The sequence below is a fragment of the Oreochromis aureus genome, linkage group 5 (genome assembly GCF_013358895.1).
Source record: "Oreochromis aureus strain Israel breed Guangdong linkage group 5, ZZ_aureus, whole genome shotgun sequence".
Classification (NCBI taxonomy): domain Eukaryota; kingdom Metazoa; phylum Chordata; class Actinopteri; order Cichliformes; family Cichlidae; genus Oreochromis; species Oreochromis aureus.
This window is the reverse complement of record NC_052946.1, coordinates 42,254,657-42,269,076: the sequence shown is the minus strand read 5'-3', so window position 1 is coordinate 42,269,076 and position 14,420 is coordinate 42,254,657. Positions and strand designations below refer to the sequence as shown.

General features: G+C 44.9%; 1 protein-coding gene across 2 annotated transcripts; it reads left to right on the top strand.

Moving 5' to 3' along the window:
- Positions 1–2,029: 2,029 nt before the first annotated feature.
- Positions 2,030–10,547, top strand: ddx27 (DEAD (Asp-Glu-Ala-Asp) box polypeptide 27). Of its 2 annotated transcripts, none has more exons than XM_031735301.2 (21): positions 2,030–2,211; positions 3,565–3,708; positions 3,827–3,886; positions 4,112–4,283; positions 4,439–4,491; positions 4,565–4,651; positions 4,741–4,846; positions 4,928–5,101; positions 5,212–5,362; positions 5,448–5,547; positions 5,624–5,765; positions 5,845–5,998; positions 6,512–6,593; positions 6,871–7,048; positions 7,143–7,249; positions 7,371–7,467; positions 9,781–9,872; positions 9,954–10,074; positions 10,156–10,249; positions 10,324–10,383; positions 10,454–10,547. In XM_031735301.2, the coding sequence occupies exons 1-21, from the start codon at positions 2,128–2,130 to the stop codon at positions 10,467–10,469; spliced, it is 2,274 nt and encodes a 757-aa protein (XP_031591161.2). In that variant the 5' UTR covers positions 2,030–2,127; the 3' UTR covers positions 10,470–10,547. The 2 variants fall into 2 exon arrangements, with proteins under 2 accessions (XP_031591161.2, XP_031591160.2); XM_031735300.2 differs by having other exon boundaries at positions 2,031–2,211; positions 10,153–10,249.
- The last annotated feature ends 3,873 nt before the right edge of the window (positions 10,548–14,420 follow it).

Genomic DNA, 14,420 nt, shown 5'->3' with positions numbered 1-14,420 from the left:
AACCAGTCATCCACCCATTCACACACACATTCACACACTAGGATGGTCAGGATTAGAAATGCACACATTAAAGGGACAGCCCAGGGTCAAAGAGGTCAGAGAGAGAGGCTGAGATGGTTTGGACATGTGCGGAGGATATTCACTTATCCTTAGCAGGGTCATGGGAGGGGGGCTAGAACCTATCCCAGCTACCGTAGGTAGGGTGATGTACACTAATGACAGGTTGCCAGGAAACAAGCTTTTATTTAAGGGAATGTCTCCAAGGTAAGAGGAATTAGGAAGGAGATCATATCCGAAATTTTAAAAAGCCAAAATAAAATACAAGGATAAGGTAGAGGCTGAGATGGGTCGCAAAAACTTAAGGGTTGCCTGGGCAGGGATGAAACACATGACTGGTCACTGTCACAGGGACAAGTTTCCCAGGTTTTAGTTCAGACTTTCAATTGGCCAATGAGGTGAATAGATTTTATTTGCGATTTAATGATAATTATAATTTTAGTAACACACTGGATTTGTTAAAAGAGAGTACCAGAGCCCCCCCAGCTATGTTCTTTGATAAAAGACGGGTGGAAAAGTCCAGGTCCTGATAATATATGTGGCCAGGTGCTAAAGACGTGTACTTTGTAAGGAAACTTGGAGGTTTTAACATTTCATCTGAAATGATGACACTTTTTATAAAAGTTTTATTGAATCTGTTTAAATGTTTTGTATCATTGGTATGGTAATGTGTCTTTGACCAATAAGACCAGACTTGCTAACCTGGTTAAAGTGGCAGGTCAGATTTCAGGGAGGTCTCAGGTCCAGCTTGTGGACTTTTATAACAGGCAGGTGCTGAGGAGGTCCTCTCTTTAATGATCTTCAGCTGCTTCCCTCAGGTCATTGGTATAAAGTGCCTGCAGTTAAGACTAAGAGACATAGAGTGTCTTTTGTACCTGCTGCTATTATCATGGTTAGCAACACTAAACCATGAGTGTTGTTGCCATTGCACTTTGTTGATGATAACATTTGGGCTGTCCTCTCTGGGCTTTTTTTTTTTTTCTCCTGTGAGTTGTGCTTGTTTACTTTTGTCTATCTGTGTGTGGACAAACTGCAAATCAATTTCCCACTGGGGACAATAAAGTTACCATTGACCACTGACCAATCTGTTGGGTTGCCAACACATAGGCAGACAACCATTCACATTCACACCTATGGGCAATTTAGAGTCACCGGTTAACCTAACCCCACTAACTACACGTGTTTGGACTGCAGGAGGAAACCGGAGTACTCGCAGAGAACCCATGCAGACACTTTTCATCATCAAAACAGTCAAGCTTTGCTGATGTGACTGAGATTTTCAGCTTCAATGAGATGAAGTGAAATATTTAATGGAGGATAATCTGCAACACAAAAAGCAAAAGCACAGAGAAAATTCAGGATTAATGAGAGCACACTGAAGGATTCAAGGACGCAAAGGCCAAAGAATAAAATTATAAAGAGAATCGTGGAGTTCAATAATATCAACATTCTTTATATCCACGCTCCCTACTTTGCACATGTTCAAATCAGCTAAGCCTCTCTGACTCTGAGCTGTCTCTCTGATGGACTCATTTCTAATCCTGTCCAACCCCTCTCAGTTCCAGTGAACATCTGGATCATCTTCAGCTCTGCCGCAACCATCTCCAAACCATCCGTCACAGAATCCAAGACAGTCAGGTGTTAGAGTTAGGGACTGTGAAATTACTTCTTAATGATGATGTTAAACTGCTCAGCGGCAGATTTAAATAATCCAAGACATTCCATTCATCTGAGTGCAGGGGTACAATAATCCAGTGTGATGGTTGGTAGCTCATTTGGAAAAATCTACCACTTCTGGCTTTAATAGCCTTATTTACGTATTGTTTGCGTTTGCATGGGACGCTGTGACGTGTGCTTTCTGAAGCACCGTCAGATTTATTACGCTGGCTGTAGTTTTACGCTCGAGCTGACGGGGGCAGCAGTACGCCTCTGAAGTGCCGAAAGCCTGGCTAAGGAAGAAGAAGTCAACCGGAAACATACGATTGCATTTCCTGTTTTCATCAACACACACGTGTGTGACTGTGTGGACAACGTCTTCAGAACCCGTTCAGACCCGGACATCGGACCACCATGTTGGAGCAGCTCGGTCTGATCGGGACGATCCGGGACGAGGATTCGAGTCCCGACGAGGCGGAGACCGAATCCGAGCAAGAGGTGAGTCCGATCTGGGACCAGAGCCCATCCGCTGGTATAGGTGTGAATAATTTTCGGTGAGGTTCAGCGGCTTGCTGTCGTTTCCTGCGGAATGTCCTGAAGAACAAACATTATCTGACACTGTGAAATCAATGGAATTAGTTGCCGCTCACTGCAGACGCTTTAAGTTCACCGTATCGGTAATATCGGGCCTGTATGACCTGGTGTTGGACCGGTACCACGGAGTATCGCACAGCTCTGGCGCTCAGTGTAAACATGTAATGTAAACCTTCACAGAGGAGAGCTGAGTGCAGTAATGGCCACTAATGCAGCATCACCTCTCCCGGTCAGTCATAAACACATTAGTAATGAAGGCAACTATGAATTCAAACCCAAACAGAGGTTAAAGGTTAAAGGTCAGAGGTGAGCGGGGTCTCTGTGTGCTGCGGGCCGGACGGGGGCTTCTCCCTTTTCTTTGATGTTTGGTGGTTTCAGCTGCGGGCAGTGTTGGGGAGTAACAGAGTACATGTACCGCCGTTACGTATTTAAAATACAAAATATGAGTAACTGTATTCCGTTACAGTTACCGTTTAAAAAGGTGGTAATCAGAATACAGTTACTTTGTTGAAATAAAAGGATTACAGGGTGGTATTTTCCTGTTTCCTATGTTAGGCTATGCCCTTTCTATTTTTGGTAATTTCACGCAGGTGGAAACCCAAACAAAACATGCACTGAGAGGCTCCAATGCCTGTGTCTCAATCTCGCGGCCCATGTCACCCCTACTTGCAGCCTCATAATGACGTGAAGGAATATTTTTAAAAATGATTTCATATGAAGGCAATAGGCAGAGTGTTACAGGCATAGCCCTAAAGAATGCAGCCTCATGGGCAGTGTAGTCCGTGCTGCAGGGAGCGACCTGCCATACCTGTTATGTGTCTGTGAGCGAGGGAGGGAGAAAAAGGAAGAGTATGAGCTGTCACCGAGCAGAAACGGCAGATGGAAGCATATAAATATAACAATAACCACTGCAGCCAAAAGGAGTGCCTGACGAGCCCAGTTGTAAGTAAGTTGTTAAGACTCGACTGTACACTGTGTTCGTGTTATGACCTCTGGGCGAGTGTCAGATCTGACTGCTCAGCTGGAGGTCTGGATCTTAAAGGCTGCAGTATCAGTTGCTGTGACGATATAAAGAAGCGTGATGTGAACTCCTCTCATAATGCTGAAATTACAGAATTAAACCTGAAGTTACCTGATGTTGCATCTGTATGCAGTTTCTGTGGAAATGCCACCGTCTGCGAGGTTTATTGCTAAAGGGTTACTGGGAGGGGTCACTCACCTGTTGTCTGTCTCACCTGTGCTCTGTCTGTGTTCCAGGAGGAGCCGATCGTGCTGAAGAAGAAGAAGAAGAGTCGCGGGTCGAGAGATTTTAACTGTGACTTTGAGTTTGGAGAGAGAGACGGGCCGAGCCACGACGATGACTGGGCGATGGCCGATGTCATGAAGCAGCTCAAGAAGAAGGTAGAGAACAACCTGCTGCGGAGCAGCACAGTTACTTCATCACACACATGGAACAACGGGAGGAGCATAACACTTTCCACCTGTGTGTTTGTTCTCACATTCTGTGTTCTGTCTGCAGAGAACCTTGACAACTCTGGACCAGAAAATAGAGAAAATCCGCCGAAAGAGGAAAGCTGAGGTGAGTGTGAGGCTAACGAGCCTGAAGGTTGAGTAGATTCTCTTTAGAAGGTGAAACTTTGTTTCATGTGGAATATGACAGCATGAAGTCGCATGACAGAAATACCCACAGCGCTTTGCAGTAGTAAATCTTGCACAGGTTAAGCAGAAAAGGACAGGTGAGTTGACTGGCCCCTTGTATCAGTCTATTTTCTGTGCGTCAGGTGTTGTTTTCTTTGACCTTCAGGAGAAATCATCTCAGAGTGACGCTGCTGAAGCTTCATCAGAAAACCACCAGGAGGAGGAGGAGGAGGATGTGAAACCTCCAGCTGGAGAGGTAGCTGCTACTGATGAAGACGATGATGAGGACGAAAATGAGGAGTTTGGATCGAGCGACGAGGAAATTTTGACCAAATCAGGTAAGAAACTTTTATTTTTAAATGTAGCAGGAAGAATTCTTTCAGATGTTATTGTTTGTAACTAAAGTTTGAGCCTGAGACCGATGAGTGGCGCTCTGATACAGTTGTTAATACTGTCAGTGGAAGTTTTATTTTTACTTCCTGTTTCCTGTCAGACACGCTCAGAGACAAGGAACGACGGGGGAAGAAGAGGAAGGTGGCAGAGGAGGTGAGGAAGACAACCGAATAAGATCACGTGTTCATGTCGCGGGTTACATGTTAACAGCCATCTTTGTGTCCAGGCAGCAGAGTCGTTCTATGAAGACGCGTCGCAGTACGATGACCAACTGACTTTCGACGACATGAATCTGTCCAGGCCGATTTTGAAGGTAAGACCAGCACATCTGCTCAGACCTGGACATCTGCTGCTGTGTGACTCGTTTCTGTTGTTGTCTGAGTAAACTCTGTGTTCCTGCAGGCCATCACTGCTCTGGGCTTTAAGCAGCCCACTCCGATCCAGAAGGCCTGCGTCCCTGTCGGTCTGCTGGGCAAAGACCTCTGTGCCTGTGCTGCTACTGGGACAGGTAACACTGGGTCTCGTTTATCATACTGGGTCCAGTTGATCTCAGTTTAATTGGACACGTGAATTCCTCTTTTCTGTGCAGGGAAGACAGCAGCCTTCATGTTGCCTGTGCTGGAGCGATTGGTTTATAAGCCCAGGACATCCCAGGTGACCCGCGTCTTGGTTCTGGTTCCCACCAGAGAGCTGGGGATCCAGGTTCACTCTGTTGCCCGTCAACTCGCCCAGTTCACGTCTATCACCACCTGCCTGGCTGTTGGTGCGTCTATTTGTCGTGGTTCAATTATCGTTGGATCTGACTCAGTCTGACTCTGGACCCGGTCGGATTCAGACTTGGTCTGGGCCTCATCTGTGTTGATTTGTCTTCAGGTGGGTTGGACTTGAAGTCTCAGGAGGCAGCGTTGCGGGCTGGCCCGGACATCCTAATAGCGACACCTGGTCGGCTGATCGATCACCTTCACAACACGCCGAGCTTTGAGCTGACGCACATTGAGATCCTGATCCTGGACGAGGCCGACAGGTAAAAAGCGACGGGGGAATCCGTCACACCAGAAACCAGAATCTGCCGAGACACTTACCTGTGCGGTTGTGTGTGGTTCCCTCAGGATGCTCGATGAATACTTCGAGGAGCAGATGAAAGAGATCATCAGGTTGTGTTCCTACAACAGACAGACCATGCTGTTCTCTGCGACCATGACAGAGGAGGTATGCATGCTCAGTCATGTGTGTGCTGCTGTATCATGTGATCACTGAATGACTGTCCTGTGACACGTGTTTTCAGGTGAAAGACTTGGCAGCGGTGTCATTGAAGCAGCCAGTCAGGATCTTTGTTAACAGCAACACTGACGTGGCGCCGTTCCTGCGGCAGGAGTTTGTCCGAATCCGACCTCACAGAGAAGGAGATCGTGAGGCCGTGGTGGCTGGTAGGTACTCGTTGATACTGCAGTAACATCGAGGTACTAGTGACAATTCTACAGTTCTACCTGTGTTTGTTTTTCTCAGCTCTGCTGACTCGGACGTTCCAGGATCACGTCATGTTGTTCACTCAGACGCGGAAACAGGCCCACAGACTGCATATCTTGTTGGGACTAATGGGATTGAAGGTTGGAGAACTGCATGGAGAACTGAGTCAGAACCAACGACTAGAGAACCTCAGGTACACATAAAACCGGGGATTAGAGAACGTCAGGTGCACGCACAACGGGGATTAGAGAATAAGTTGCCGCTCCATATTAGGCTGGCCCCAACACTTGATATTTTTTAAATCACTTTAAAGAACACACCTTTTCTTCAAAATGTTTTAGGAGTAGTACCAGAGTCAGCCTGTAGTCAGTTTCTGGTCGCTTTTAATCTTCTTTATTTTGTTAATTTTATTTATTGTCTATTTTATTCATGTTTTACTACTAATTTTATTTATTTTTTACCTTGGGCTAGTTCCCTCTTATTAATGTGTTTATATGTGTAAAAACCACAACCAATACAGCCTTCGTTCTCACAGTATTACACAATTGATTTTCCCAAAACTTTGGTCAACCGTGTTGACTTTAAAGTGCTCTATAAAAAGAGTTGGATTAGATGAGAGAACCTGAGGTACACTCAGAACTATAAATTGGAGAACCTCTGGTTTAGAATAAGTAACTTTGCTCTTGTCGTGGTTGTTGTTTTGCAGGCGTTTCAAAGATGAACAGATTGATATCTTGGTGGCGACAGATGTGGCAGCCAGAGGTTTGGACATCGATGGAGTCAAAACAGTGAGTGTTCTGCAGGAGAACCGTAAAGTTATGGCAGGGTTACTATGGTGAAGTTCCTACAACCACTGAAATATGAATAAAGACAGAATTCGATGGTTTAATGAAATATGGTCATAAAAGAAGAAAAGTCACATGACACAAAAACTTTTTCTTCCCCTTGTTTTTCAAACACGATTCAAAGTGGATTATAGTCTGTTACCATGGTAACCAGAGTAATCAGAAGCGTTAAAGCTGCTTTTTAAAACGTGTTTCGCTCGTTCGCCTGCCTATCCCTCAGGTGATAAACTTCACCATGCCTGGCACGGTGAAGCATTACGTGCACCGCGTGGGGCGGACTGCGAGAGCGGGGCGATCGGGGCGTTCAGTGTCTCTCGTCGGAGAGTCCGAGAGGAAGATGCTGAAAGAGGTCGTGAAGTCAGCCAAGAGCACCGTGAAGGCTCGCATTCTGCCGCCAGGTAAACAATCCTAAACTGTGAGCAGGTGACCCAGGTGAGGAGTGTCCTCCAAGTGAGAGAACCTGTCACTGAAATGTGTATTTGTGTCATTCAGAAGTCATCCTGAAATTTAGAGACCTGATCTCCAAACTGGAGAAAGACGTGGAAGCTGTGATGAAGCTGGAGAGAGAGGAACGAGAGCTGGCTGCGTCTGAGGCCAAGGTACACCTGGATACCTGCATACCTGTCGCTAAAATACCTGTTTTTAATTTAAAAGCAAAAGAACTGAACAGCAACAAACAGGATTTTTATTTAAACCGTGTGTGTGTGTGTCTGTGTGTAGCTGAGTGTGGCTCAGAAGCGTCTCACTGACTCCGCCTCCTCTGATCAGTCACAGCGGGTTTGGTTTCAGACCCAACAGGAAAGGAAACAGAGCCGCAGTAAGTACTAATTCACACGCTGTAGTATGTCGTGAGCACTGTGTGACTGTGGGTCATCCTTCGTTCAGTGTTGAAGGCTGAGCAGGAAGTACTGTGTAGTAGTGCTGTCGCAGTACTCGGATTTTAAACTCAATCCTGTTATCAAAGGAGAGCGAAGTGCTCTAATAGGGTGATATGGTACTACAAGGTCATTAAGATAAGATGGGGCCTGATTATTTAAGACCTTGTATGTGAGGAGCAGGATTTTGAATTCTGGATTTAACAGGAAGCCAATGAAGGGAAGCCAAAACAGGAGAAATCTGCTCTCTCTTTCTAGTCCCTGTCAGGACTCTTGCTGCAGCATTTTGGATCAGCTGAAGGCTTTTCAGGGAGTTTTTAGGACATCCTGATAATAATGAATTACAGTAGTCCAGCCTGGAAGTAATAAATGCATGAACTAGTTTTCAGCATCACTCTGAGACAGGATATTTCTAATTTTAGAGATGTTGCACAAATGGAAGAAAGCAGTCTTACATATTTGTTTAATATGTGCGTTGAAGGACATGTCCTGGTCAAAAATGACTCAAGGTTCCTCACAGTGTTACTGGAGGCCAAGGTAATGCCATCCAGAGTAAGAATCTGCTTAGATACCATATTTCTAAGATTTTCAGGGCCGAGTACAATAACCTCAGTTTGATCTGAATTAAGAAGCAGAAAGTTAGCGGCCATCCAGGTCTTTATGTCTTTAAGACATTCCTGCAGTTTAACTAATTGGTGTGTGTTACCTGGCTTCATGGATAGATAGAGCTGCGTGTCATCTGCATAGCAGTGAAAATGTATGCTATGTCTTCTAATGATGCTGCCTAAGGGAAGCATGTATAATGTAAATAGAATTGGTCCTAGCACTGAACCCTGTGGAACTCCATAATTGACCTTAGTGTGTGAAGAGGACTCTCCATTTACATGTACAAATTGGAGTCTATTAGATAGATATGATACAAACCACTGCAGTGCAGTACCTGTAATACCTACAGCATGTTCTAATCGCTCTAATAGGATATTATGGTCAACAGTATCGAACGCAGCACTGAGGTCTAGCAGGACAAGCACAGAGATGAGTCCACTGTCAGAGGCCATAAGAAGATCATTTGTAACCTTCACTAAAGCTGTTTCTGTGCTGTGATGAGCTCTGAAACCTGACTGAAACTCTTCAGATAAGCCATTCCTCTGCAGATGATCTGTTAGCTGTTTGACAACTACTCTTTCAAGGATGTTTGATATGAAAGGAAGGTTGGAGATTGGCCTATAATTAGCTAAGACAGCTGGGTCTAGAGATGCTTTTTAAGTAAAGGTTTAGCTACAGCCACCTTGAAGGCCTGTGGTACATAGCCGATTATTAGAGATAGGTTGATCATATTTAAGAAGGTTTTTTGACGGGACTCTCACTCAAATGCAAAACAGAAGATGAAGCAGTGCATTCTCATCCTCAACGCGAAATACCGACGATTTGTCCTAAAGCATCTCATAGTAACGCTTCCGCGTCCTTATATGTTCTGGATTTTCAGCGGAATCCAACAGAATTCCGCTCACAGCAGTAACACACGTTCCAGCCGTGTATTCCAGCCCTAACCGTAACTGTATGAAATAGTGTTTTCCAGAGCATTTCACGATCAGAACATAAAACACGTTTACATGTATGGATTCAATCCAAATGGCTCTCATGGCGCCAAACACGTAACATACTGACGATTTGTCACATAGCATTGGTGTGTTACAAGCTGGGATGAGAACGTGTTGATTTCGCCTTTGGCTTCACCCGCATTACAACGGTGCCAAGGTAGGCCTCCCTGGCAGGATTAGTTTCCCCTGCGTCGGGAGCACGTGCTGGGCGCTTCAAATCTAGACAAACAGTGTCCCGCAGTTGTTTATGTTTTTAAACCCATAAGATAACAGAAATTACAGGTGAAGAGAAGCTGCAGAGGTCTGTGTCAGCCAGCGTTTTTTCCCCGACTGCTCAGGACAGTCTGCTGGGCGAGAGCTAACAGTGGCTACACTACCTTTTGCCTCCAGAGCTATACTGAAACTAGCAGGTCAGTTTATGATCATTAATATGCAAACTGTCATGATCATTGATCAACACCTGCTGATCAGTGGTTATTGATCGATGTCCATGAGTACCACTCACAGAGAGTTGGGGAATGGCTGCAATCACAGCATTGTAAGATGCTCACAGATGGCCCCTTAGGCCCAATGGGCAATTATAGTATCAGTTAATATCAGAGTATTGATTAGTACAGTGGAGTGATCTTTGTGTAACTATAGTACTTTGCTCAGTGTCAAAGGCCCTGCAGGAGTTCGATCTTGCCATTAGAGGGAAGAAGAAGAGAGAGAAGTTCCTGAAGGACGGCAGGAAAAAGGAGCTGACGGTAAAAAACGATCCAGCATTAATCAGTACTCACATCCGATCAATCACCTGAGCGCCTGCTTACCTGTTACCTGTCTGTCAGTCTGAGGAACGTGCTCAGTTTGAGATTTTGAAGGCCCAGATGTTTGCTGAGCGAGCAGCCAAAAGAGAGCGCCGACCGAAGAGGGCGAGGGCGATGCCAGAGGATGAAGCGCCAACTAAAGGTATGTGATGCTGTAAAAACGCTAACAAACACACTAACCCTGATAATGTCCTTGCTCTCACCAATCCTCTGTGTGCAGCAGCCAATCAGAAAGCAGGAAAAGGAGGCAAGAAGTCGGTGTTTGACAAAGAGCTGACAAACACCAGCAGTAAGGCCCTGAAGCAGTACCGAGCAGGGTACGTACAGGTAGCCAGCTGTCTCACTGTCTGTCCGTCTGTCCCGTCTGTCTCACCATCTCTCTCCCTTACAGACCGTCCTTTGCAGACAGGAAGCGTCTGGGTGTGGATAGGAAGCGACCTGGCACTTCCAGGTAAATTTCACCTGTTCTCTCTGGTGTCTGAATGAGTTAAAGATGGCTGACACTCTGCTCTATCTGCCAGGTTCAGGAGGAAGTGACAGAGCACACAGGAAACGCCTTGTTTTTTTCTATTTGTTTACTACAGCAGTTTTAAATAAAGTTTCAATGTGTATTAAGCCCGTTGTCAACGGTTTTTTTTTGTTTGTTTTTTAATCTTTGGGTCATTCAGACGGGCACAAAACGAACCAAACTAAAGGTCACATGACAAGACGTGAAAAATGAAATGTAAACTGGAAGCTGATGAAGAACGGAGCAAGGTGCGGGCAGATCAGCTGACCTCAGCACACCAATGGCAGTGTGTGTTGTATGGCAGGTTTTCATTGGCTGAATACTGAGTAATGGCAGCAGGTGGCTGTGGTTCAGAAGTTAAAGCAGGTCAGCTGCCACTTCAAAGACTGCCTGCTCCAGTCCACAGGTCCACAGGTGTCCACAGGCCAGATGTTGAACCACAAATCACTTCTAAAAAGGCAGGGGAACAGAAGCAGTTCGGAGTGCAAAGGACTAGAGGAGGGCGCTACAGCAGGAGAGCGCTAACAGTTATCAGCTAAAGTTTTTAACCACCGTTGGTTTAAAGTGGAACATTAAAACACTCGACTTCTAACTAGCTGCTCCTTACAGTCGGTTTCGTTCAGACTGCGTCCGAGCTTGTGTACGCGGTGCTCCTGAAGTGATCTGTGCGTTTGAGGAGACATGATGTCCGGCCTCAGTTTGTGTGAAAGTCACAGAGAAGACTTGAGACACTCCGGTCGCGTGGAAGCGTTCAGTGTGGAGACGCCACCGTGTGGCCATCTGCAGAAACAACATGAAGTGTGAGTTCAACAAGTTGGTGACTGAGACAGGTTCAAACACATCTCGGTGCAGACACGGCCAGCGTTTACCGGACAAAGTTTTTGCAGTTTAACCTCACTGCTCACCACCACAACAGACTTTAAATGTGTAACTGAAGTGCGGATTTGAGGCTTGAGATTATGACGTTTTAAATTGTATACACAGTCCTCCGTTATTAGAGACTAACGCAGCTGGACAGGGACCCATTCCCTCATGGTAATACTTAAATTTGATTCATAAGGGTTTAAAACAGTTCAAACATTTATATGTGGATGGCGTCTTCAATAGTTTTGCCAATTTGTCTTCTCGTTACGATCTCCCTATTACCCATTTGTTTCACTATTTTCAAATTTGAAAATTTGTTGCTAAGTGTTTCCCAAATTTCCCCTCTTTACCTCCAGAACAGATGTGGGAAACTACGTTATCATTTATTCCTCATCACAGAGGAACCATTTCGAAACTTTATGATACTATCCTGTGTTTTAGTAACCACTCAAATGTTAAGCTTACAGTGGCTTGCAAAAGTATTGGGCCCCCTTGAACTTTTCCACATTTTGTCACATTACAGCCACAAACATGAATCAATTTTATTGGAATTCCAGATGAAAGACCAATACAAAGTGGTGTACACGTGAGAAGTGGAACGAAAATCATACATGATTCCAAACATTTTTTACAAATAAATAAGTGAAAAGTGGGGTGTGTGTAATTATTCAGCCCCCTGAGTCAATACTTTGTAGAACCACCTTTTGCTGCAATTACAGCTGCCAGTCTTTTAGGGTATGTCTCTACCAGCTTTGCACATCTACAGACTGAAATCCTTGCCCATTCTTCTTTGCAAAACAGCTCCACAACTGCCCTGTGACGGCCTCAGAGGTTGTCTCAGAGAATATTGGGAGCAACAACACCATGAAGTCCAAAGAACACACTAGACAGGTCAGGGATAAAGTTATTGAGAAATTTAAAGCAGGCTTAGGCTACAAAAAGATTTCCCAAGCCTTGAACATCCCACGGAGCACTGTTCAAGCGATCATTCAGAAATGGAAGGAGTATGGCACAAGTGTAAACCTACCAAGACAAGGCCGTCCACCTAAACTCACAGGCCGAACAAGGAGAGCGCTGATCAGAAATGCAGCCAAGAGGCCCATGGTGACTCTGGACGAGCTGCAGAGATCTACAGCTCAGGTGGGGAATCTGTCCATAGGACAACTATTAGTCGTGCACTGCACAAAGTTGGCCTTTATGGAAGAGTGGCAAGAAGAAAGCCATTGTTAACAGAAAACCATAAGAAGTCCCGTTTGCAGTTTGCCACAAGCCATGTGGGAGACACAGCAAACGTGGAAGAAGGTGCTCTGGTCAGATGAGACCAAAATGGAACTTTTTGGCCAAAATGCAAAACGCTATGTGTGGCGGAAAACTAACACTGCACATCACTCTGAACACACCATCCCCACTGTCACATATGGTGGTGGCAGCATCATGCTCTGGGGGTGCTTCTCTTCAGCAAGGACAGGGAAGCTGGTCAGAGTTGATGGGAAGATGGATGGAGCCAAATACAGGACAATCTTGGAAGAAAACCTCTTGGAGTCTGCAAAAGACTTGAGACTGGGGCGGAGGTTCACCTCCCAGCAGGACAACGACCCTAAACATAAAGCCAGGGCAACAATGGAACGGTTTAAAACAAAACATATCCATGTGTTAGAATGGCCCAGTCAAAGTCCAGATCTAAATCCAATCCAGAATCTGTGGCAAGATCTGAAAACTGCTGTTCACAAACGCTGTCCATCTAATCTGACTGAGCTGGAGCTGTTTTGCAAAGAAGAATGGGCAAGGATTTCAGTCTGTAGATGTGCAAAGCTGGTAGACACATACCCTAAAAGACTGGCAGCTGTAACTGCAGCAAAAGGTGGTTCTACAAAGTATTGACTCAGGGGGCTGAATAATTATGCACACCCCACTTTTCACTTATTTGTAAAAAATGTTTGGAATCATGTATGATTTCCGTTCCACTTCTCACGTGTACACCACTTTGTATTGGTCTTTCACCAGGAATTCCAAAAAAATTGATTCATGTTTGTGACAAAATGTGGAAAAGTTCAAGGGGGCCAAATACTTTTGCAAGCCACTGTAAGTGTACATGGGAAGGGGAACTAGGAAGCACACAGGGCGCATTTCTCTAAGTCTAGACTTTCTGAATTGTATCCTGAAGTGGAAAACAAATGTGATAAACGCCACGGCTCTCCTTGTCACCTTAGCCACATGTTTTTTCTGTGTCCTGAGCTGGAAGGTTTCTGGACTGGGTATTTTGCTATTATGTCAACTGTTCTTGGGGTAACTCTTTATTCTTGTCCCCCTGATTGCTATATTCGGGATTCCTGATCGCTCACTTACACTTGACTCTACACAAAAAGATATCATAGCTTTCACAACCCTATTAGCGAGACGTCTAATATTGTTGCATTGGAAGTCTGTTAAGTATCCTACTATTTCCCAGTGGCTTAAAGATGTTATGTGTTTTTTAAAACTTGAAAAAATTAAATATACGTTGAGAGGTTGCACAGCCAAATTTTTCCACAAGTGGCAACCCTTTATTTCTTATTTTACTGGTCTAGAGGTATTGTGTGAGTACAAGAAAACAATTATTATAATATGATGTGTTAAATTTGTTTAGATCAGAGGAATAGGGAAGGATTTGTCTGTGTTTTAGTTTGGCTTAGCTGTAGGCCTGAGAGTGTGTGTAATTGTGTAGAGGGAAAGGAATTTATGGACACTGGGGGTCTGCCTGTCGTAAAAGGAGACAGGAAGCTACAGTTGGGGGTTGCTGATGCTGATGCTTGTACCTTTAATAAAAACTCATAATTGTTATAACTTAGAAGTAGGTTTGCAGGAGACTCTCCACCTTAAATGTAAATGTAACAAGAGGCCATTGGCCCAGTGGATGCAGAGTGGGGGTCTCAGTGTTTGTAATATGTTAACTGTGTTTTGTATGTTGTCTAAAGGAATTTGGTGTGGCTTGGGTGAGGAGATTACTTTTATGACCGGCAGGAAGTCACATACACAGAGACACACACACAGTGCTTTGACTGTTACGACGCACCCACACCTACATGCACACTCACTCACGTGCACTCACACATACACACAGGTACGCGCACACACAG

Coding starts and splice junctions, on each gene's coding strand:
- ddx27 (XM_031735300.2), top strand. CDS start 2,128: ATGTTGGAGCAGCTCGGTCTGATCGGGACGATCCGGGACGAGGATTCG. Junction 2,212..3,564: donor AGACCGAATCCGAGCAAGAG/GTGAGTCCGATC, acceptor TCTGTGTTCCAG/GAGGAGCCGATCGTGCTGAA. Junction 6,594..6,870: donor ACATCGATGGAGTCAAAACA/GTGAGTGTTCTG, acceptor CCTATCCCTCAG/GTGATAAACTTCACCATGCC.